At 39.7% G+C, this 25,195-nt stretch overlaps 2 protein-coding genes across 12 annotated transcripts in view; one reads left to right on the forward strand and one right to left on the reverse strand.

The window, feature by feature from the left end:
• C6H9orf50 (chromosome 6 C9orf50 homolog) overlaps positions 1-1,154 on the reverse strand; it is a 54,841-nt gene extending 53,687 nt beyond the window's left edge. For 2 of the 4 annotated variants that reach the window (XM_071098140.1, XM_071098138.1), the window contains exon 1: positions 93-1,154. In XM_071098140.1, coding sequence (XP_070954241.1) covers positions 245-991 — 747 coding nt within the window. In that variant the 5' untranslated portion in view covers positions 992-1,154 and the 3' untranslated portion in view covers positions 93-244. The remainder of the gene's footprint in view (positions 1-92) is intronic. The other 2 variants (XM_071098141.1, XM_071098139.1) reach the window with 1 other exon arrangement.
• Positions 1-25,195, forward strand: part of LOC105482352 (ring finger protein 145) — a 107,903-nt gene that overhangs the window by 55,422 nt on the left and 27,286 nt on the right. For 2 of the 8 annotated variants that reach the window (XM_071098133.1, XM_071098131.1), the window contains exons 3-4: positions 6,516-6,735; positions 16,236-16,344. In XM_071098133.1, coding sequence (XP_070954234.1) covers positions 6,552-6,735; positions 16,236-16,344 — 293 coding nt within the window. In that variant the 5' untranslated portion in view covers positions 6,516-6,551. Of the gene's footprint in view, positions 1-472; positions 489-775; positions 913-1,785; positions 1,803-2,064; positions 2,255-5,369; positions 5,488-6,515; positions 6,736-12,299; positions 12,368-16,235; positions 16,345-25,195 lie in introns of those variants that run through there. The other 6 variants (XM_071098134.1, XM_011742382.3, XM_071098132.1 and 3 more) reach the window with 6 other exon arrangements.

Here is a 25,195-nt window from a genome sequence, read left to right on the forward strand (position 1 = left end):
TACTGCAATAAAATTCTTTGTATCAAACCATGGGATCAAAATTGTTACAGATACTCAGGGAACAGTTCCAATACATTCATTCATCCACTCACTGACTCCGCAGGGGTCTGAGTGCCTGCACTCGGTGCTGAGCACCGCTGAGCCATACCAGACGCCAAGGAGTTGACAGTCTAGTCAGTCCAGTCAGTGACGGGGTTAAAACGAATTTTCGCATCGTTGCTACAGCGAAGGCACCGGGACAGGATCAGGCCTTCAAATTCTCACACGTGGTCCCTGCAGGTGAGTGTGGGTGTGAGCGCGTGCGGCCCGTGGTGTCTGGGAGTGAGAGAGCACGTGTGTCAGAATGGCGCGTGTCACAGTGCGCGTACAGGTGTCGCCGCGGGACGCCTCTCCATAGCCGCCGGAGCCGGGCTGTACCGATTTGGCGAGGCTTATGTCTCCCGCCCACGCACCGGAGGCGGTGCGGAAAGCACTCCGCGGGCGCGATTGTGAGTGAGCGCGGGCGCGCGCGGGAGGGGCGGGGGAGGGGCGCGCCGCGCTGGCGGGGCCGCGCGCAGGCGCAGAGTGCGGAAGCCGGGCCGCGGCCGCCGCAGAGCGCCGGGGGCGGGAGGAGCGAACGCAGGAGGCCATGGCCGCCGCCGCCGCCGGCTGCTGAGGGGCTCGGCCCGCGAGCGCCTAGTGCAGCGGACGATGGTGACCGTACGGGCCGGGCCGCTGCCGCTGCCGCTGCCTCCGCCTCCCCAGAAGCAGCATCCGAGGCCCGGCGCAGAAGAGCCGCCGCTGTGAGCCGAGCCGTCCCGGCCCCCGCCGCCGCCGCCCGAGGAGAACGGGAGGGCGGGCGAGAGAGCCGGGGAGTTGCGGAGCCCGCCCGCCGGCAGCACCGCTCCCCAGGGAGGGAGTCCGCAGCCTGAGGTGACCACGCCGCCCGCCCGGCCCCTTCCCATCCCCGCGCCCCCCGGCCGCTTCCCACGGCCTCCCTCCCCTCCCCCATCGCGTCGCAGGCTCCTTCCTCTTCTCCCTGTTCGCTCCTTTCTTTTTATCTCGCTTCACCTCCCTCTTCTCCCTAGCCTCGGAGGAGTCCACATCCCCTCTTCACCTGTAGCACCCTTCCCTCCCCTCCTCCAGCCTCTTCCGCCGTCCTCGCCTTCCTCCGACCCTGGTCTCCCCTCCCGGGCCCCGCGCGAAGCCCCCTCTGCTCCAGCTCCTGGGCCTCGGCCGCCGCCTCCCCGCCCTCCCATCCCTTCCTCTTTCCAGGGCTGGAGAGGTCCCTTACATTCCTGAGATGCCCTTCCTCGGGGCTCTCCCCCTTTGCTTCCCCAGCATCCCATTTCTAGGCCTTTTTCAAGAGCCTTCCAGAGCGGCCCCTTTCCAGCTCCCTTTCTCGTTTCCATTTCCAATTTTGCCTCTTTTGCCTCTTTGTTCACTTTGCTTCCAGCTTCCCCTCCCTCTTTCTCTTCGTCTTACCCTTCTTTGATCTACGCAGCCCCAAACTCAAGCTCCCCGCTTTCAGGTGGTGCGAGGTTGTTTGGGGGTGCGGAAGGGCCTGCCAATCCATTCTTCGAGGGGGAACCCATTGCTCTGCATCCCGTCCATCAGTCCCTTTTTATAGTAAGAGGGCTGCTCATCCCTTCTTTTTTGTCCCCGTGGTTTCCTCTCTCGCTGCCATCCCTTCTGTCCTCTCCCTCCAGTTCTGCTTTCCCTACCCGAGGACCCTCAGACCCGTTAACCCCCCTTCTGGAATGAGTTCGCTTTCTGTTCGGGGATGCTGAACTTCGCCCGCGTTTTTCTTCGCGAGCCTTTTGGTACGTGGCGTGGCGCGACACAGTCAGCACCGTTGGCGAGATAGGAGGGGAGCTCCCGAGCCTCTTTCCTGGCAGAGTTTTTGCTGAACGTAATCTCTTAGCCCCGCGGCGGCGGCCCGGTTGCTGCTGCTGCCGCTGCGCTGCCTGCTTGCCGCGAGCTGGGTTGGGGTTACTGTAGTTCAAACGCATCTGAGATCAGCAGGCGTGGTGGGAGGAGGTGCGGGGAGAGAGGAAGGGGCCTGTGCAGTGAGCAGGCATCAAAGATTAATGGATGGCTTTGCGTCGCAGTCTGCAGTAAACAGGAAACTAGTCTGAAAGGGAAGGAGAGGGCTGTGTGTCTTTTTATTTTTTAAAATACGAAGTGTGCAGTTTTACTGAATCTTGAATCATGCCCAAAAGAATGAGCTGTCGGTGCTGCAGTCGTGACCCAGGCTGAGCGCCCAATGGCAGAGGTAGCAGTTTTATTTCCTCTCTCTGTTCCTTAAGTTGAAAGATGGCCTTTGTATTCAGAATGGACTCCGTGTCTGCGGTTTTGGAGATGATTAGAAACCACAGAATTGCTAGTAGTTTATGTGGAGATCAGGTACATACAAAGTTAGCTAGCAACGAGTGGGAGTGGGGAGGACCAGCTATATTTAAAACATGTGCCATTGCTTATGTAAGAAATGCGTTCTGTTTCCTGATATCTCAGTTCTGGGCTTTTACTTAGAATTTTAGGCTCTAGCTCTGTGCTTTTAACGTTTTCAATGAGGCCTACCATCCTAACAGATGGACAGCCCGAAAATTTGCTTTTCTTAAGATCAGTTTTAGTTGATGGTAGAATTTTTTTTTAACTGGTTGGGAGAAAGAAAGGAGATAATGGTGGATGATGATTTTTGTTTTTCTGTTTTGGGGGAAGGTGTAGAAGTATTGTACTGAATAGTTTTAAGTTGGGTCACGTGTCATTCTTGTTTTTTCTTTGTCTTTTTAAAAAAAGAGTTTCGGAGGTGTGAGTTTTTTTTTTGTTTGTTTTTTGTTTTTTTTTTTTGAAGAACTGTGTCAAATAAGAGAAATGAAAAACTCATTTTTCACTTCTCTTATTTGACACAGTTCTTCAGAGATTAGCTGTGACTTTAAAAACCTACATTTTTCTTATTCAGGACGATTTGTATGTTGTCTTCGTATTCAAAACTAAAATCCCATATTTTCAGGAAAGTGTGGAGTGAAGCCTCCTGTGTTTTTTAACCCCAAAATTTGAATGGTAAATCGCACAACATTATACTTCTACAAGACATTACTGTTTTCATAAGTACCGATTGCTGCTTCGAAGCCTGAGAAAGTCATTTAATGAACTCGTTGAGGTTCCCTTTTTGGTTAGCATTTGTTGAACCTCTCTTGTGGTTTTTGGAAAGAAAGGCCTTTTTTTTTTTTTTTTTTTTTTTTGGTTTTGGCGGTTTTACTGTGTAAAACATCTTTAAGTTTGAGTCACATTTAGTTTATGTTACCTGCGGAGACATCATGTTGAAGTATTACTTTCAAAGTTCAAGGAGGAAATTTTAAAATCTTGCATGGAAGATAAAACAGTATAGGAAGTTTATATATTTGGCTTTGGGTGTGTTAAACCTTTCGGTTTTTTCTGTTTTTAGCTCTCCTGCTTATTTTCTAGGATTATTTGGTATTATTTTGTTTTTAAGAGAATATTGAGCTTCCCTGTACTTTAGAATGTGCTGATTAGTCCTGTCTGACAGTAAATCTGGAACAAGATAAATTGGATAACATTATAAAGGTATTCTCCAGATCAGGAGAGAAGGCTCCATTTTACTTCGTGTTTGTATGATACAGTGATATGAGTAATTGCAAGTACTTGCAAAGAAGACGAATATTTTACAGTTTTGTTTTGATGTTGGTTTAGTGTGTGGTGCTAAAGTGTGTAAAGTACCTATTTGTGATGGTAACTATCATGCACTCTTTTACAAAGTTTCAAAGTGATAAGGTTTTGGAATTTTTTTCTTTGATTTTCCATGTATTAAATTTGTTTCTTCAGTGCCCTTATACATGAACAGCTTGCCACTGACTTGCTAAAATAACATTCACGTATAGAAATAAACGAAACATTTAGTAAGCAATAGATTCATTGTTAAATGGACATACTTAATTCCATCCAAAGTCCTTGTTAAAAACATTTCAGTCTCGAGTTGACTATGTAGTAGAGTTGGGGATCTTGGATATTATTCTTTATTGACAGCTTTCAGAACCCAGTATTTTCTCTTTATGGAAATAGAAATATGTCCTGTTTTCTGTTTCTTACTATATTTGTTAGGCAGGAGTGGTGGGTGGAAATAAAGAGGGAACATGTACCATTCTGCTAATGGACTTTTGTAATAGAGATGATCCTCTGTACGGATTAGAGAGGTTTTTTTCCCAGCAGACCTTGATTTCTAAAGCAGGATTAGTTATTTGTTTAGTTTAAATTTTCTTCTTACCTGTTTAGGAGCCACAATAAATGGTGAAAATGGGCACATTTTAAAATAGCAAAGCATTGAATAAAGAGAAAGGTTCCAAATCAAATGAAATAAATATGGGCTACGAGTGTTAAATCAGTAATAGCTCCTCCCCCCTTGTTACTTATAAAAACAGAGGTAATGATGTATATTGGATTCCAGAATATAGAAAAATAGTTACTTTTCGATTGCAGTATAAAGACTGTCAGTAATACTGTCATCTCAGTACGTGGTGATTTTCACATGGTGGGTGGTGGTTTGTGAGAAAATCTATTCATGTTACTTTGAAATAAATTCCCAAGAGGGTGTTGGGTTATCAGTTTGCTCACTAAAGTAAGTATTTCCAATGTGATTCCTGAAGTTATCTAGATGGCTTATACACATTAAAATGCATTAAACTCTTTACCAACAATTTCTGTGAATATTTTGGTGTATTTTTTCCTGGGATTAAAAAATAATAATCATATCATGGGCTTTGAGAAATTTAGATTCCTCAGTGATGTGGTTTGCAATAAATGTTAAAGATTAGAGATTTTATTTTTCAGTGCATTTTTCCCCCTTAGGACATTATATTTAGTTTTGATTTTCACAATAATATTTTTTCTTACGTAGGAAAATTATGAAAATGATCTTGTTCATGTGAAATAATCAGAATTGCAGTACTTATCTATAAAAATGTTAAGTCTATATTATTGGTAGCTATATATATAAAATATTTGGGTTATGGGAATGGTTGACATGATTATTGAAAAGCTTTTATTAATAGTGTGCCAAGTGAGGTTGCCTTTAGCTTTTTAACTATCTGAACTAGGAAGTTATGAAAATTGGAGGGTAAGATGGAAATGCTGACAAATATTTAACCATAGCATAGCAATCTGTCACTATAATTTCCTGCAGAAATAAATGTTTTCATTTGTCCTGTCATGTCTGAAATTATTGCCAAAGCTGGAAATGTGTTTAGCTTTCTCAGCAAAATTCTTAAAAGGATATTGTCAGAGCCAACAATCCAGAATTATCTTTACTCTTTAAATTATTCTTTACCTACCTTTGTTTGCCCTTTTTTTTTTTTTTTTTTTTTTTGAGACGGAGTCTAGCTCAGTCGCCTAGGCTGGAGTGCAGTATCATGATCTCTGCTCACTGCAACCTCCGCATCCCGGGTTCAAGCAACTCTTCTACCCCAGCCTCCTGAGTAGCTGGGACTACAGGTGTGCGCCACCATCCCTGGCTAATTTTTGTATTTTTAGTAGAGACAGGGTTTCACCATATTGACCAGGCTGGTCTCGAACTCCTGACCTCGTGATCCGCCTGCTTCAGCTTCCCAAAGTGCTGGGATTACAGGCGTGAGCCACTGTGCCCCGCCTTGTCTGCCCTATTTTGTATTTTTTTGGATTAATTTGAAGCTCTACCATAATAAGCAGTATGGCATTGAATTGTCCCTTTAAATAGTAAATTGTCCTGATAACTGCCTTTCATTTCCTCCTTTTTTTTCCCCCCCTCTCACTACTTATCAAGGTGTATGCAGAGACAGGGGCTGCAGACTCAATGCCTGGCTTCTTCCATGTGCCTGGTTATCTATATATCAAGGGAAGATTTTGATGAACACTTTAAAGGCAGATTATGGGATTTTTAGACCATATTTAACTTTAAAGATTCAAGGAAATGATACTGTAAATAATGTTTCCTCTACCTGTATCTACATCATGAGTTCTCTGGATTGTAAATTTATCACTTCAATTTTGATTGCAGGTGAATAAGGAAAAGCATAGAGTACAAGATGCTGCAAACTAAACGTGCAGTCATCAAGTTTTTATTGAGTTTCTTAGGCTTTTTCATAGCGTAAATACTCAAAATTCACCCTATTACGAGCTACATAAATCGGAGTTTTATTGGAGTGAGTGAATTTTTCAAGTTAATTGTATACAAGTTACAGTAGTCTTACAGAGTGTTTTGTTCCTAGACTTGGAGTTAGTGGCCTTTTAAAAAATTAGTTTTGAGGCCAGTACATTTAATCAGAATTATAAGATTGGGCAGAACTGAATGGGTCAATGTGAAAACACAATACAGAGGTTATTTCATGACTATCTAAAAATAGTAGATGTGGCTGAGAAGTAGTATTATGCATTCTCACATAGTTTTGTACAGTATGTGACAACCTATTAGATTCATAAAAGGATATCTAACAGCTATTTGTGTTGACTTTTTATTTTTATATGTTGTGTCTTCTGAATTTTAGGTCTTCTCCAAGAAAAAAAAAAGAAAAAAAGAAAACATGGCTGCAAAGGAGAAACTGGAGGCAGTGTTAAATGTGGCCCTGAGGGTGCCAAGCATCATGCTGTTGGATGTCCTGTACAGATGGGATGTCAGCTCCTTTTTCCAGCAGATCCAAAGAAGTAGCCTTAGTAATAACCCTCTTTTCCAGTATAAGTATTTGGCTCTTAATATGCATTATGTAGGTGAGTGTCTACATCACGTTTTCTGATCTTATAGTGAGCAGTCTGATTTATGTCTTAATATATTTTTGGATTTGGGTAAAATGAAGTTCATTTTCATTAAGATGATAGTGATATAGTTATTGATGAGTGCTTATGAATCTTGTTGATAGTTTTGTCTTACCATTGCACATGAATTATTAAGGCTATAAGAAAGTAGGCAGTATTGGATTTATTTTACTGGATAAAACTGGAAGACAGAAGAAAACATTTTAGATTTTAATATGATGAAATATAAACAATAAGAAATACTTTTAGAGACATTTGGACCCTTCTAGTTTGTCCTTGTTTTGGAGTTTGGTAGTAATTCAGTGTTCAGTTAAATGAAATGTGGGAAATGATACTATAATATTTTGTTCCATAAAAAAATCCTTCTGGAACTGTAATTTTTTTTTTTTTTTTTTTTTTTTTTTTTTGCTTGAATCCCGTTTCAAGAAAAATGGAACTATCATTGATACCCTGTGGGGTTAGTGGTAAAAATAATTATGAGAGATTAAAGAAATTAAAGTCAAGAAATACAAGCATGAAACAGATAAAATTTATGTAGAATAAAAGTCATGATCCTTCCTTTTTAAGTTTTGGTTTATCTGTAATGTGTATAGCAATGTATTTTATTAATGTTGTGATTGCAGAGTTCCAGACATAGTTTGAATGGTACTATAGTGGTTTTGCTAATATTTTATTATTAGAGTTGCCCATCACAACGTATATCTTTTATAAAGTCATGAAGAGTTGTCTTGTCTCTCTGAGATTTATTATTTATTTATTTATTTATTTTTGAGATGGAGTCTCGCTGTGTCGCCTAGGCTGGAGTGCAGTGATGCGATTTCGGCTCACTGCAAGCTCCAGCTCCCGGGTTCACACTATTCTCCTGCCTCAGCCTCCCAAGTAGCTGGGACTATAGGCGCCCGCCGCCACGCCTGGCTAATTTTTTGTATTTTTAAGAGAGACGGGGTTTCACCGTGTTAGCCAGGATGGTCTTGATCTCCTGACCTCGTGATCCACGCGCCTCGTCACTGGGATTACAGGTGTGAGCCACCGCGCCCGGCTCTCTGAGATTTATTTTTATCTATAAAAGGACTTTCTGGGTTCTAAAACAGCCCTGAGAATGTTGCCCTTACATCCTTAAGAGATAAGCTGTTGTGGAAAGAAATATGATGTAGTAGAAAAGACGGTGCACTAGAAACAAAACATTTCAGTTCAGTAAACTCATCTTTTGTGAATGGCACTACCTTGGGAAAGTCTCTGAAATGAGAAACTTACTTTATGTTGCAAAACACTATAATTCTCAGCCTTTTATGAAAGGCTTTGTATGTTAGCCAATTTATGGAAAGTAATTCCGGTCAGTTGTAGAACAATTGGGTTCTTGGCTTAGCTTTTTAGCTTAATCAGCAAAGTCATACATACTGTGGTTTTAAAAATGTGCTTATATATTATTTCTGAATAGGTTGAACTATTTATTATAAAAACAGCTGCTTGATAACCAGAAATATTAATTTTAGAAATTGAATGTGTTCTAGTACAATTGAAGTTCATAATCTGGTTTATAATTTTGGAAACTCAGTTGAGCCATCTTAAATACACTTACTCCATACCAAAGTAGAGTAAGCTCAGTGGTTGCATGAACAGATATTTTCAGCTTAAACAATTTTTTGGTTGGCGTTACCTTTGTCAAAATATTACATAGTGTTTATATAATGCTGCTGTTTACAGAATTTCACCCTCAAATACAAATCAAATTTCACCTTAATAAAATAATGTATTTATATTCAGAAATCAAAAAGCATAAAAAGTATTTAATGAAAAGTATCTCCCTTCCATCTCTTGTTACTCATTCGTTGATTTCTCACTCTGAACGCTGCATAGCTTTTATTTCCTTCTGTATAATTCGAGATATTTTTATGTATATATAAGTAAATATAAAAAATATATGTTTCCCCCCTTTTTATACAGATGTTAGCATGGTATACATGGTTTTGAATCGTGGTTTTTGTTTGTTTGTGGTGTATGTGGAGCCATAACTACTGCTTTTAGATATTTATGAAATAGAATCTTGTGCTCTTTTCTTATGATGGCAGTCTGCCGGATCTTAAAGACTCTGAGTAAATGTTGAGGCCTCATTTCTCCTCTTCCCAATTGCGTTTTACATTGGCATAGTATCCTCATATGGATATACCATAATTTATTGAACTAATTACTCCATTGGTGGACATTTTAGATAACCTGCCTTCTGCTATTTTGTACAGTGTTGTGCTAAATAACTTTGTATAACTATAATTTCAACGTGTACAAATATAACCTGGGGCTAAGTTATTAGAAGTGAAGTTGCTGGGTTAAAGAGTACAGTGGTCCCTCAGTATATGCTGGAGATTGGTTCCAGGATGCCCACGTATACCAAAATCTGCGCATACTCAGGTCCCTCGATTGACCTGGTAAAACTATGTATGCAGAAGCTTGGCCCTCTGTATATGTGGGTTTTGCATGTTGCAAATACTGTATTTTCCATAAGAGTTTGATTGAAAAAAATCTACGTTTAAGTGAACCCTCACAGTTCCAACCTATGTTGTTCAAGGGTTAACTTATAATATTTGTAGTGTTGACAGATAGTACTTTCCATAGGGTTTTACTATTTTGTACCTCCAAAAACAGTGGTTGAGAGTGCCTATAATCCTATATTCTTATCAAAACAGCCTGTTACCACACATATTTTGGCTACTCCAGTAGGTGGAAAAATTGATTTTTTTAACTCAATGTGGTTTTAGTTTGCATTTCTATTATGAATGAATTGAACATACACATATTTAAGAAAAGCCTGTATTTTCTCTTCTGAGAGTTGTCAGTGTATATCCCCTGCCCACTTTTCTGTGAGGTTTTTTTTTTTTTTTTTAACCAATTTGTGGGAATTTGGTATACATTAGGGAAATTAATCCTTTGTTATAAGTTGAAAATAGTTTTTCCAGTTTCAACTCAGTGATTTTGTTTATTTTTTTGACATTTAGAAGGTTTTTTGTGACTGAATTTATCATTTTTTCCTTAAACTTTAGTATTTTGAGTCAGTTAGAAAAGCCTTCTTTATTCTTGAGTTTATAACGAGTTCTGTTGTGTTTTTATCTTACTATTTTTGTGGTTTTATTTTTACATTTCAATCTTTGCTTCATTTATCTGTATGAATAGTGTGTTATAGGTATAATTTTATTTTTTCTAGATAACCACACAGTAGTCTTCACCTATTTGTTTAGTCCATTTTTTTCTTATTATATACTGAATTCTCCTATATTTTGTTTCATTTTTGAACTTCTCTTCCTTTAGTCTGCCTGCCTGTTAGTGAACCATTAACATGCTGTCTTGTTTGTTGAAGGTTTAGATTATATTTTACTGTCTGTTAGGGTTAGTCCCTTCAGTTCCTCCTCTGAGCTTTTTTTTTACGGTTAGTTTTCTATGTGAATTGTCTAGGTCTCATTCCAAAAACAAAGCAACCCATTTGATTTTTTTTATTGAGATTGCATTATTACTGATTTTGGGGGCAGGTGGGGAGGGTGGGCTCTTGCTGTGTTGCCCAGGCTGACCTGGAACTCCTGGGCTCAAGTGATCCTCTTGCCGCAGCCTCCTCAGTAGCTGTGACTACAGCTGTGTGGCACTGCACCTGGCTGCATTATTTTAAATTTTTACGTTAGGGTGAAGAGATAGCTTAAGGATTCTAGGTCTTTTCTATGCAAGAACATAGAAAGCCTTACTATGTTTAAGATTTCTTTTGAGTACTTCTGGAGTGTTTTAAAGATTTTTCATATATGTCTTAGACATCTATTGTTTCTAGGTATTTTATCTTTTTTATTGCTATTGTAAGTGGAAGTTTTTCCTTCTATATCTTCTAATTGTTTGTAATTAAGGAGCTTAAAAATTAAGGTAGGGAGCAATAAAGTTTGTATTTAATGGAATGTAATTGTGTCTTCAAACTTAGAAGGTTTCCAGGGTGGGTTCTGCTGAAAGAGAAGTGACTGTCCACTGTTTTTTGGAGTGTAGAATATGAAAAGAGTAATAGAAGTAATATTGGTAAGGTAGAATAGGACTTTTGTGAAGAGTCCTGAATACATATTGTAGAGATTGTGCTTAATTCTATAGGTCGGGGTGGTTCAGTGGGGATTTTAGAGCAGGTGAGCTGCATTTTAAGATTGATTAGGCAGCGTGTTATAGGATGATGGATTGGGGAGGGGAGAAACTGGAGGTGAGAAGACCAGTTAGGATTTTAGGCAAGAGGTAATGAGAGCCAGAACTGGCAAGGTAGAAATTAGAAAGGAAGAAAGGGATGTGAAAATCCTATTGGAACTACCATCACTAAACTCATTAGTGACTTAAAATGTAAAATTCAAGCCTTGTTTATGTCCTCATTCTACAGACTTCTCTGTGTTTACAGATCTGTTTACTACTTCCTCTTTTTTGAAAGTGTTGTTGTTGTTTTTTTCCCCATTCTTCTCCTAATTCTCTGACCATTGCTTCTGATTCTTTTGATTTGTTTACTTTAGACTTCTCAAGTGTTGATGTTGCCCACAATCTGTGTTTAATTTCAATCTTTTGTTGTTTGGGTGACCTTACGTAGTTTGGGCTGCAAATCTGTCTCCACTTCACTACTTTTTGACCACTGTAGTCTGGAGTTGATGTTCTTCCTCTCTGATTCCATGGAACCAGTTCACATCTCTACCATAGCAATTACTATGCTGCATTCTGAGGGTCCATATGCTTATCTGTTTTCCCAACTGTTAATAGATTGTGGGCTCCTTTAAGGTAAGAAGGGGGTTATTATCTCAGTATTCCCAGCACCTAGCTGGTGCCCAGTAATGATTGAATTTTATGTATATGTATGTATGTATTTACGTGACAGGGTCTCACTCTTGCCCAGGTTGGAGTGCAGTGGTGTGATCATGGCTCACTGCAGTCTCAGACTCCTGGGCTCAAGTAACCCTTAGCTGCTGGAGTAGCTAGTACTACAGGCATATACCAAGGTCTCATTACCCAGACTGGTCTCCAACTCCTGGTCTAAAGTGATCCTCCTGCCTCAGCCTCCCAGAGTGCTAGGATTACAGATATTAGCCACTATGCCCAGCCCTGAATGAATGAATTTTGAATTACTTGTTAGACATTTCCACCTAAATAGCCTATGGACATTTCAGCTTGTCAGTCACTGAACTCATCGCCTTTTTCTCACCTCAAAAGTCTTCCTCCTCCTGTGTTTTCCTGTCTTAATAGCAAAGCTGTCTTCTTGATTACCCAAGCTAGAAACATCAGATCTTCACTTCCTTGTTCTCAGCCACTCACCCGTAGATAACCACTAAGACCTATTTAAATATGTTATCTCATAGCTGACTGGCAGCTCCATACCCAAAGCCACTGTTATAATCCAGGCTCTCATCTTCCCTCCAGTCCTGCTGTTGTGCTGAACCCCTGTGGACTCCACTGGGGATGACACCAGGTTAAAGAAACTGAAGAAGACACCCAGAGCCAGCAAAACAGACATGGGTTTTTTTTTTTTGCAGGCTTACACATAGGGAAGAGAATCCAGTGGCAGTGGGCTGAACAGAAGAACTGCAACCTCTTGAAAAAGGCATGTAGTGTATATAGCATTTTCACTTAGCACCTTTTCCCTAACAGCCTCCACCTGACAACCTTCATTCAACCCAAAACTCAGAGCCCAATCCCCTATATGGCCAGTGTTCCACAGGATGGACCAGAGGCTCGGATGTTCCTCATAGACAAGGAAGGAATCTCTGGATTGGCCACTCCTGGATTCGCTAGCTTGGACCACACATTTAGGTGTATTTTCCCTACAGGGTCAGTCTCAGTGTATACTTAAGTTACTGCTATCAGGTGTGTTTACCCTACAACTACCATAATGTTTAAATAGCAGAAATTATTAGATTCATCAGTGTTGTTTTAAGCAGGTCATCATTTTTATTTATTTTTTATTTTTTTCTGTTCTCACAGTCTGTTCCCATAGGTCATCATTTCTTTTATTTGTTTATTTATTTAGAGATGGGGTCTCACTGTCACCCAGATTGGAGTGCAGTGGTGCGATCTCAGCTCACTGCAGCATCAACCTTCTGGGCTCATGTGATCCTCCCACCTCAGCCTCCTGAGTAGGTGGGACCATAGGTGTGTGCCCCCCGCACCTGGCTAATTTTTTGTATTTTTTGTAGAGACAGGAGTTTGCCGTGTTACCCAGGCTGGTCTCAAACTCCTAAGCTCAAGTGATCCTCCAGCTTTGGCCTCCCGAAGTGCTAGGATTACAGATGTGAGCCAACACATCCAACCCTTATTTTTTATAGAGACAGGGTCATGCTCTGTCACCCAGACTGGCATGCAGTGGTGCAGTCATACCTCACTATAACCTTGAATTCCTGGGCTCAAGTGATCCTCCCACCCCAGCCTCCTGAGTAGCTGGGATTATAGATGTGCACCACTATACCTGGTCTAGGTCATCATTATTAAATACTACTAGTCTTGCTTTTTAATTACAAATTACTGTGTATAATTTTAAAACTAACGGCTTTGTCATTATAAACTTAGTTTGTTATGGATTGTTTGGTTAATGCTGTAGAATAAGTTGTGATCCATATTTGTGTCAGTAGTATTTTTGACTTGTGTTTTTTAAATTGTTAGATTATATATACATTGTAGTTCAGATGGTTCATTCGTACTGCTCTTATAGTTAGTATTCATCATCTCTCAAAGTTTTCTTACACAAATATTTTGTTATCACAGACTTATTTTTCCACGGGAATATGAAAATGGGGTATAGGTGAGCAATGGTGCTTTTGTTGTTTTGATTTCTGTTCTCTTACCTCACCTAAATAGGTATTGAAGAATTTGAGAACCGTTAGCTATGTCTAAACTCTTGATTATTGTATTTAGGCTTTTTATTGAGGCTTTGGCTCTCAGTTCTTTCAGCATCGTCTCCCAATCTTTCTGTTAACATCAAATTCTAATCTAACCTACAGAATTTACTGTCCCCTGAAAATTATGCTTTTATAGTTTTCGTGTTTGCTGTTCTCTTTTCCTAGAATGTTTCCCTTTGTTCTTAGCCTGGTAAAGAACCACTCACCTTTTGAGATCTAATTCAAGCTTAATCACTTAACCATAGCCCTTCTAATGTTCATTTATTATAGCATCAATTTTGTCTAATAATTACTTTTTTCCATGCTTACCTTTTCACTAGATTATTATTCATATTAATTTTGGATCTTCCATGTCTAGGAATGTGAGTGGGTCATATACTTTACACGTAATAATGTTGATTGAATGACTGGATAATTGAAGGAATGGATGAAATGAATATGTTTGATCTAGAAGATTTGGCAACTGATTTTATATGAGATATGTAGGAGAAAGAAAAGACAAGACCATTCTGGAAAGGAAAATGACAGTTTTGTTAAAAGAGAGTTTAAGAAGTTTCATGTAATAGATGTTAGAAAATCCTTCAGCTACAATCAATGGAAATGCTTAGTAACTATAATACATATCCTTTAAAATACCTCTAAAGTCATTTGAGATAGGGGTTAACAAAATTGGAGAAATTATTTTAAGAAATAAAGAGCAAATAAAAATACTTACCTCTGGCTTTTGATGGATTGTCCTTGCAGTTAGTACATGTAGGAAATCCTCAGTTCTATCTCTTTAGTCCCAAGCATGCTCATGTTTCCTTAGCTTTTGGCCTGATTGATTCAGCATGAGAGAGGCAATAGGGGATAAGTAGGAGTACCTGTGCCTTAATAAAGATTTGTAAATTAAGTGGAAGATGGTTATAGAAAAGTAGACTAGATCCAGATTGTGTAAGACCTAGAATGTCAGGTTCATAACTTTGAGAGCAGTAGAATTGTCAGGTAAAAGTGATGATGTTAGGATTATTACCCTGGTAATTAAGTGTATCAGGGGTGTCCAATCTTTTGGCTTCCCAGACCACATTAGAAAAAGAATTGTCTTGGGCCACACATAAAATATGCTAACACTAATGATAGCTGATGAGCTTAAAATTGCAAAAAAAACCCAAAAAAACCAAAAAACTCATAATATTTTGAGAAAGTTTATGAATTTGTGTTGGGCTATATTCAAAGCCATCCTGGGCCACATGCAGCCCATGGGCTGCGGATTGGACAAGCTTGAAGTATAGGGTATATGGAAATAGAGACTGAAAGAAGGATGGTAGTATACTGTGCATTGCATAACAGATTAGGATATGGGACATAGAGATTGTAATGGAAGGGTAACACATGAGAGGAATTTATCAAGGAAGGCTCAGCAGGACTTGATAAGAAAGAAAAGATGACTCAGATTTTGAGTCATTTTGAGTTATTTTGTTGAGGGAGGAGGTGGGGAACACAGTTTGTGCTTGTTGAATATGAGAAGATTTAAGTGGAATATATCTCAGGTGTCATGAGATGGGATGTCTACTTAGACTAAGAAATGAGGATGTGTTTTTGCACATATAGTAAGTTGTCAGTAACTGCTGATAACATTTCTAGAAGAGATGCTGATATTTGAAGTTACAGTATGTTATTTGCACTAGGTACTTTGTATATAGAGGAAAACAGTTGTTTAGGAACCAGATTTCCAGTGTTTATTGGAAACGGTGAAAATAAATGAAGGGGAGAAGTTAGAGGGTAAGAGGAAGTCCATATCACAGAGCCAAAGAGTAACAACGTTTTGATGGTAGTTGCCTGGATATTGGGGATCAAAAATAAGCAGGATGTCTTAGATGTGACAAGTAGGCAATTGTTGACTTCCAACTTTCTTTAGAGCAAAGGAGTTAAGGGGGTTTGTAAAGGGATTGTAGATGGTAAAGTGAAAAATAGATGCTTAGAAAATAGAGGCATTGGATATAGATCTTTTCAAACATTTGATAGTGGAATGAGAAAAATAGTTCATAGGAAAAAAATCGCTATGAAAAGAAGTTTATTTTTTTTTCTCAAGATGGGTAAAAGCCCTGCATATTTTTTTGAAACAAAGGTAAGGAGTGATGTAAGGGGGAACATCTGAAAGTACAGGAGATAGAGGGTTTTCAGGGGTTGGAGAAATAAGGTCTTGAATCACATGGAAGGGGCAGCCTTGGAAAGAGACATTAAGACACCCAGTTTTTCCTCTGGGACTAGAAAGAAAGAGAGAATTGGCATAAAACAAGTAAGTTGACATCAAGGAAAGGTAGATGAAGAAAGGAGTTGTGTTACACATTTGTGTGATGTATTTGATTATTAGGTAGAGAAATCTACAAAAGAAGTGAAAAATACAATATATTTTCAACAACAAAAAATCCATAGTGGTGTCACTATACTAAACTTGCTTTGGTAAGTATAATCAGAAACCTCAGAAGGTACTGAAACCTGTTTGGAAAATTATTTATCTCAAGCTCTTTCTTTTATTGTAATTAATTGGGAAACTAAATTAAAATTATATTTTATTTATCTGTCTTTCTGCTACAGGTTATATCTTAAGTGTGGTGCTGCTAACATTGCCCAGGCAGCATCTGGTTCAGCTTTATCTATATTTTTTGACTGCTCTGCTCCTCTATGCTGGACATCAAATTTCCAGGTAAGAATATGACCCCATTTTTGAAATGTATGACTGAATTTAAAGTTTTCTTTCGCCAATAAAATACTTTTCATGAACACTATTAAGTAAAGCTAAGGCTTTGCTAGGTCCAAAACTGGTTTGATGCTCATTTTCTAGATCTTAAATAGGATTAATAGCTGGTTTATGCTGACATTTTATTTCTGCTTTTAAAAACAAGCTTAACATGAAACAAGTTTTAAGGTTATGTTTATAAAGATATCCTTGAACTGGCTGGGCGCGGTGGCTCATGCCTGTAATCCCAGCACTTTGGGAGGCGAGTGGATCACCTGAGGTCAGGAGTTCGGGACCAGCCTGGCCAACATGGTGAAACCTCATCTCTACTAAAAATACAAAAATTAGCCGGGCGTGGTGGTGGTCGCCTGTAATCCCAGCTACTTGGGAGGATATCCTTTAACTTTCCTGTATTGCCTGATAAAAGAATTTCTAAAGGTAGGCTGTAGGAGCATTTTAACAATTACACACTTCATTACTTTAGGAAATCAATTTATGATGTATAAGAATCAGCATAAGATGCAGCCATGTGGAGTGAATGATTGATATACATTATCTTGTGAGGTTGATTGTATAGCTAAACTTCTGTCTCTTTAGCCATATTGTCTGTGTACCTAAGTCTGCTAGATCTAAATTTTAAGACTTGGGTCTGCCAATGAATATGAGCTTCCTACTTTGGAACAGAATGTTAAAATATAGGTGGACCAAAAGTGACACTGTAAAGTAGTGGGTTGGAGTATATTTTGGAGGTATAATTTCTTTTGAAACTTAAATTTTATAATTTTTGATAGAAAGGTATTTACCATATTAAAATATATTCCCAATTCTAAGAGGAGTGGCCACCTTGCATATAGTATAAGCCATAATAAGAGTCTGAAACAGACTTTGGGGTAGTTGAAATTTAATCTTAGAAGTAGCATTTTTACATTAACTAGAATTACATTGTTGAGTTTTTTTTTTTTTTTTGAGACGGAGTCTAGCTCTGTTGCCCAGGCCGGAGTGCAGTGGCCGGATCTCAGCTCACTGCAAGCCCCGCCTCCCGGGTTCACGCCATTCTCCTGCCTCAGCCTCCCGAGTAGCTGGGAGTACAGGCGCCCGCCACCTCGCCCGGCTAATTTTTTTTGTATTTTAGTAGAGACGGGGTTTCACCGTGTTAGCCAGGATGGTCTCGATCTCCTGAACTCGTGATCCGCCCGTCTCGGCCTCCCAAAGTGCTGGGATTACAGGCTTGAGCCACCGCGCCCGGCCTACATTGTTGAGTTTTTAAAAACATTAACTTTTTCTGATTATAAAATTAGGCGCTCACTATAGACAATTTTTGGAAAATACAGAAAATATAAAGGCATTTAATAATCGTCTGAAATTATACCACCCAGAGATAGATGTGTTAATACTCTGGTACTTACAGTTTTTAAAACATTGTTCAATTCTTACCACTTCTGTGGATATGAAAGGATGAGAATAACTAAAATGACTGGGTTTTTTGCCCCTCTTGTTGAAACAGGACCTCCAATTCTCTTTAATGTTTTGTCTAATTATTTCTCAAAGTCCCAGGGTGTTTCCCAGAAGCTTACTCTTCTTGCATTTTCCTCCTTTATTCCTATCTGGTTGATTTTCTCTGCTCAAAATGGTGCCTGGAGGATGGTGTCTTACTCTTGAACTTCTGCCACCATTCTGCCCAGGGTAGGTCCTCTGATGTCAAAGTTGCAAAAATCTGGAGCTGGCAGAGTAGTGTTGCATTTCTTGCAATCCTCACAATGTTTAAATCAAGCTGTGTTCCCTTCAAGAATAGAGACAGTGAGATTCCCCATTTTGCGTCACACAAGTATGTCACTGTGTCTTAGACTCCTTCATGAAAATAACTTAGACCTTGTCCTGTAGCATCCCTCTCCATAGAGTCAAACTAGGAGTCCAAGCACCAATACTGACACAGACATGATGCGTTTCTCATCCTAGTACCACCATCCCCCACACTTCACACAGTTTGTTCATGTGACCTTACCCCGATACCTCTGAGTCTCAGCTCAGGCTGAGGATGGAGACATTTTCCCATCTTTTTACAAGATGGGAGTTTCAGAGGTAAAGAAAGGATTTTTCCTGACCATCCTTGTGGCTTTTTTAGCTTTTTAGTTTCAGTTTATGAAAATGACTGTTTCTAATGTTTCAAGTTTATTTTCATTACTAGGAAATTAAAGCTTAATTTAAATAATGGAATTTTATTTTATTTATTTTTATTTTATCTGGGCTCACTACAACCTCTGCCTCCCAGGTTCAAGTGTTTTTCCTGCCTCAGCCTCTTGAGTAGCTGGGACTACAGGCATATGCCACCACGCCCAGCTAACTTTTTGTATTTTTAGTAGAGATGGGGTTTCACCATGTTGGCCAGGCTGGTCTCGAACTCCTGACCTCATGATCTTCCCACCTTGGCCTTCCAAAGTGCTGGGATTACAGGCATGAACCAATGTGTCCAGCCTCAATAATGGGATTTTATTAAATTTTAATAAAATTTTATAGTAGGCAAAAATACTTCCTATTCTTATTTCATTTTGATTTTTTTTATGTTCCTTTGGGATTTACAGATGAAAAAAAGGAAGTAGGCAACCAGCTAGGAAGTGAAAATCCCAGACTTTAACTTGAATCCATGTTTTCACAATCTAGTGCATTCCACTTCGGTAGGCAGCATGGTTAGTGGAAAGGAAAATAAATTTAGAATCAGACTTGATACAAAATGTTTCCTTACCTAGTAAATATGTTACCTCAGCAAGTTACTTCTTTGAAATTGTATACTAAGCTTGTCCAACTCCTGGGCTGCATGTGGCCCAGGATGGCTTTGAATGCAGCCCAACACAAATTCGTGAACTTCCTTAAAACATTATGAGATTTTTTTTGCCTTTTTTTTTTGCTCATCAGCTATCATCGTGTGTTTTATGTGTGGCCCAAGACAGTTGTTCTTCTTCCAGTTAGGCCCAGGGAAACGGAAAGATTGGATAACCCTTTTGTAGACAATGCCATCGTAGGGAGTTTGTTTTGGTATTAAATGAATGAATTTCAAGATATGGCATATTTTAGTATTTTCCTCTTAGTGTAATTTATACTATATGATAGTATCTCACAAAAGGCTAGCAAAGATGTGCTATCCTTGAATTATTCATAACGCATCAGTTAATAAATACCAAGGTTTGAACATGTAACATTTGTAAGACATGAGGTTGAAGGTTTTAGTTTTAAAAAAATAATGGTTCAGATTTCTGTGGAGCTTCATAAGCAAGTATCTTTTTTTTTTTTTTTTTTTTGAGATGTTTCTCACTGTGTCACCAAGGTCATAGTGGAGTGGTGCAGTCATTGTTCACTGTAGCCTTGAACTCAAGCACTTCTCCCACTGCAGCTTCTTGAATAGCTGGGACTCCAGGTGTATGCCACCTTGCCTAGCTAATTAAAAAAATATTTTTTTTGTAGAGATAGGGTTCTTGCTATGTTGCCCAGGCTGGTCTTGAACTCCTGCCCTCACATATCCTCCTGCCTCAGCCTCCCAAAGCTTTGGGATTACAGGTATGAGTCATTGTGCCTGGCCCCAGGTTTTTTTTTTTTTTTAATAACAACTTTATTTAGATATTCACATACCTGATTAAAGTATATAACTCAAGGGCCTTGCATGGTGGCTCACACCTGTAATCCCAGCAGTTTGGAAGGCCAAGGCAGGTGGATTGCTTGAGCTCAAAAGTTGGAGACCAGTTTGGACAACATGGTGAAACCCCTTCTATACAAAAAATTAGCTGGGTGTGGTGGCACGCACTTTTAGTCCCAGCTACTTGGGAGGCTGAGGTGGAGGATCGATTGAGCCTGGGAAGTTGAGGCTACAGTGAGCTGGGATTGTGCCACTGCACTCCAGCCTGGTGACAGAACAAGACCCTGTTTCAGAAAATACATATGTATACAGCTCAGTGGTTTGTAGTACATTCACAGAGTTGTGCAAAACATCATCAAAATTGATTTTAGATCTTCATCACCCCAGAAAGAAATGTCATACCCATTAGCAGTCATTCTCTATTTCCCACCACCTTCCCTGCCCCCAGCCCTTGGCAACTGTCAGTCTATTGTCTGTCTTTTTTTATTGACCTGTTCTGGATATTTTATATGCACTGAATTTCACTTAGCATGTCTTCAAGGTTCATCCATGTTGTAGCATGTGTTGGTACTTATTTTCTTTTTCTGTCAATATTCCGTTGTACAGATATATGCCACATTTTGTTTATACATCCAATTATCCATTGATGGACACTTGAATTGTTTCTATGTTTTAGCTATTGTGAATAATGTTACGACCATTCATGTACAGGATTTTGTGTAGATAAATGTTTTTGTTTTCCTTGTACAAATACCTCGGGGCGGAATCGCTGAATCGTGTGGTGCCTATATTTAACCTTTTGAGAAACTGCCGGACTGTTAAAATGGCTGCAGTGGTTCACATTTCTACCAGCGGTGTATGAGGCTTCCAATTTCTCTACATTCTTGCCAGCACCCTTTGTTGTCCTTTTTAGTGGAGCCATTACAGTGAGTGTGAAGAGATATTTCAGTGTGCTTTAGATTTGCATTTCCCTGATGGCTAATGAAGTTGAACATTTTTACATGTGTTCATTGACCATGTGTAAATATTGGAAAAATGTTTATTCACATCCTTTGTTCAGTATTTAATTGGGTTGTCTTTTTCTTACTAAGTTGTAGGAATTCTTTATATATTCTAGATACAAGTCCCTTATCAGTCTATGATTTGCAAATATATACAAGTCCCTTATCAGATCTATGATTTGCAAATATATTCTTCCATTCACTGCAGTCTACTTATATCAAGGCATAGTTTATTATGCTCCTGAGAAGGAGAATCAGCACTTATAATAATTTTAACAATTAATTTGGTACTTAAAAAACTGGCTATATCCAGCCTCATTGGAAACAAGAAAAACAAATTTAAAAACTAGCTTATAGAGAAAGACATTTGCAAATATTAATTTTCTTGAAATTTTCAAATTTCATAAACTTTTGAAAAGTTGGGTTTCTGTTTTTCCTTACATGTGTATTTACATAATGAGGCTGATTATCTGGAAATGACTAAAAACTTGTTTAGAATATGTCTATAGAATGGATATAGCTTGCAGTTTGGAAGAATTAAATGTCAGAAGATTCATCGGCTCAGTCAATGTCATATGAATATTTAATATTAATATGCTAATTGAACTTATTAACTAACTTACTAAACTAAATGTCAGTTTAAATTTTTTAAAATTACTGAAATCTGCCTTGCATTTTGAGGGATGTAGCGAATGTATTTTTCTAGTACTAATCCCAGTAGAAAATTGAGACTATCCAGAACTAAGGGGGAAAAAAAGAAAAACCATACACTGATATTACCACTCCTGTGAGAGTGTGGTCATTCTTGTGAGGGTGTGGGGTCACATCTACAGATGGATGTTTTTTCCAAACTCCAGTATTCTTTTTTTTTTTTTTAGAAGGAGTCTTGCTCTGTCACCCAGGCTGGAGTGCAGTGGCACAATCTCGGCTCACGGCTCACTGCAAGCTCTGCCTCCTGGGTTCACACCATTCTCCTGCCTCAGCCTCCCAAGTAGCTGGGACTACAGGTGCCTGCCACCACACCTGGCTAATTTTTTATATATTTTTTTTAGTAGAGACGGAGTTTCACTGTGTTAACCAGGATGGTCTCTGTCTCCTGACCTCGTGATCCGCCCACCTTGGCCTCCCAAAGTGCTGGGATTACAGGCATGAGCCATCATGCCCGGCCCAGTATTCTTAAATTCCTTGTTTTATTGTTAGATTTATGAACCAACATGTTGGATTTGTGTGTCTACGACTTGAATTAAGAGCCCAGTAGAACTGGCTTTCAAAAGAAGAAAGTAATACTGTTTTTATTCTGGCTCTTGGGTGTGTAAGTATGGTTTCAAATGTAAAAACTTCCCCAAGAGTGGCTTAGGCGTAAAATATGGATAATTAGCTCTCCATTTTATGATGACTTGCATAATTTAAAATTGTAGATCGGGGCTGCTGTTTCTCAGGGATATCAGAATTTTGGGCAGGGTGTGCATTGCTGTGGAGGCTGTCCTGTGCATTATAGGTTATTGACAACACTCTCTACCCACTAGATCCCAGTGACACTCTCTTCCCAGCAAATATGACAACCAAAAAGTGTCCCTAGACATTGTCACATGCTGCCTCTGAGGAACAAAACTGTCCTCAGTTAAAAACTACTATAGATAGGCCAGGCACGGTGGCACACGCCTGTAATCCCAGCACTTTGGGAGGCTAAGGCGGGTGGATCACAAGGTCAGGCGTTCGAGACCAGCCTGACCAACATAGTGAAACCCAGTCTCTACTAAAATTACAAAAAATTAGCCGGGCGTCGTGGCAGGCACCTGTAGTCCCAGCTACTCGGGAGGCTGAGGCAGGAGAATCGCTTGAACCTGGGAGGCAGAGGTTGCAGTGAGCTGAGATCATGCCATTGCACTCCAGCCCAGGTGACAGTGTTAGACTGTCTCAAAAAAAAAACAAAAAAAAAACCTAGGTAAATTGTTTTTTGTTTGTTTTTTGAGACAGAGTTTTGCTCTTGTTGCCCAGGCTGGAATGCAATGGTGTGATCTCGGCTCACTGCTACCTCCACCTCCCGGGTTAAAGTGATTCTCCTGCCTTAGCCTCCCAAGTAGCTGGCATTACAGGTGCCCGCGACCATACCTGGCTAATTTTTTGTATTTTTAGTAGAGATGGGTTTCAGCATGTTGGCCAGGCTGTTCTTTAACTCCTGACCTCGGGTGATCCGCCCACCTTGGCCTCCCGAAGTGCTGGGATTACAGGCATGAGCTACCACGCCCAACTTGTTTTTGTTTTTGTTTTGAGACTAGTCTTGCTCTGTTGCCCAGGCTGGAGTGCAATGGCGCAATCTTGGCTTACTGCAACCTCCACCTCCAGGGCTCAAGTGATTCTCCTGCCTCAACCTCCCAAGTAGCTTGGAATGTTAAAATGAGTATTACCATTTATATTCTAAACTTAATTTTGACAGGAATAAAAGTGACCAGTTTCGCTGTTTAACATGTTTTCTTCTTTTGAACGTTATCAGATGCAGGCACTAAATATCTTGGAGGCTAGAAAGAAGCTAAAGAAAGGGTGTCAACAGTTTAAATAAACTCTGGGTAAATGAATTATTCAACTGCTAGCGCAGTGCTGAGGATATAGTAGGTATGTTTGTGTGCGTGTATGTGTGTTTAGTAGGCATATAAGGAAGTACAGGTATTTGAACATCTGAGATTTCTTGTATCAAGTGGTGCTTGTTGCCCATATTGCAAAAGATAACTTGGCACACCTTTGTTTTATGTGAAAATAGATTAGGTTTCTTTGGAATTAACGTTGTTTGAAAGCTTTAAGTAAATAGCCAGAATGTACAAGTTGTTCCTAGGTTGTCCAGTGTGTGAGTCAGATTGCTGAATAGACTGTTGTGAAAAGGTCTTTAATTAGCTGAAGTGGTAAGCTACTAGGTTTTGTGGTTGGTACCCATTTATTTTTTTGTAACATGTATACTTCTCTATATAAGCAAGAATTTTTCTAATGGCAAGCTCTGAGACCCTTTTCTTTTTCTTTCTTTCTTTTTTTTTTTTTTTTTTTGAGACAGTGTCTCACTCTGACCCAGGCTGGAGTGCAGTTGTGCAGTCTTGGCTCACTGCAGCCCTTGCCCCCAACAGGCCCACACAATTGTCCCATCTCAGCCTCCCAAGTAGCCGGGACTATAGGCACCACCACGCCCAGCTAAGTTTTGCTTTTTTTTTGTAGAGACAGTTTCGCCATGTTGTCCAGGCTGTTCTTGAACTTCTGGGCTCGAGTGAGCTGCCTGCCTCGGCCTCCCAAAGTGCTGGAATTGCAGGCTTGAGCTACCGTGCCTGGAGGCCCTTTTCATAGATCTTGTACATTCCTTGTGGCCCCAATTTGAGTTAAAGGAGAGGAGGCTATTATACAGGACTAGGGAAGTAGATTTTTCAGAGATTTTTTTAGTTTATTACTGTGTTGGGGTGATTATCAGCCTTCCACAAATGAAAAAACATTTAAGAAGGAAAATATTTTATTCTGTTATAAGTAGATTGGCAGGAATTCTTGTTTCTGAAGATCTTAAAACATTCTACCATTTAAGTCTTCTGAAATGAAAAATTGTAATGCTTCTCTTGAATAGCTCACTTGAGTCTTAAGAGAATCATAAGATGTTGTTAAAAGTTAGAATTTTATGACTCTTGCCTTGAACTAATTTTTCACCTAAAATGACTCATGGAGTTTTGGATAATTCCCACTTTGGATCTTTCGTATTTAGGCTTACTGTCTTGTTTTTCTTATGTTGTGAATGACCATCCCTGTTGGGACTGAGTCACCAAGAATTCTCAGTGCCAGCATGAGATACCTGGAAGTTGTGCATAAGTTAGATGTAGAGATTTTTGTTAACACTGATTCTTATTTCAGTTCTTCTCTACAGTTTGGGATGGGATGCCCAGATCCTCCTTTTAGAAGTGACAGATCCGTAGTGGTTGTGTGGCATACTAGGTAGTTTAGCTGTCACCAAAACCATTGCCTTGACTCTGGCATGCTAAGCTGAGCTGGCCTGAAGAGAGAGTCTGCAGGCTTTCTAGGCCTGGCTGTTTTTACTGAGGTGGGGCTTTTTGATGCGTCAGGCAAATGGAGGATTTTGGAGGACTGTATTGAAAGAGAGGAATTGAGCAAAGGGGAAAGGTTCTAAGGGGCCTAGGGACGATATTAATTTTGAGGCTATGATGAATGA

Source organism: Macaca nemestrina, chromosome 6, assembly GCF_043159975.1.
Source record: "Macaca nemestrina isolate mMacNem1 chromosome 6, mMacNem.hap1, whole genome shotgun sequence".
Classification (NCBI taxonomy): Eukaryota; Metazoa; Chordata; class Mammalia; order Primates; family Cercopithecidae; genus Macaca; species Macaca nemestrina.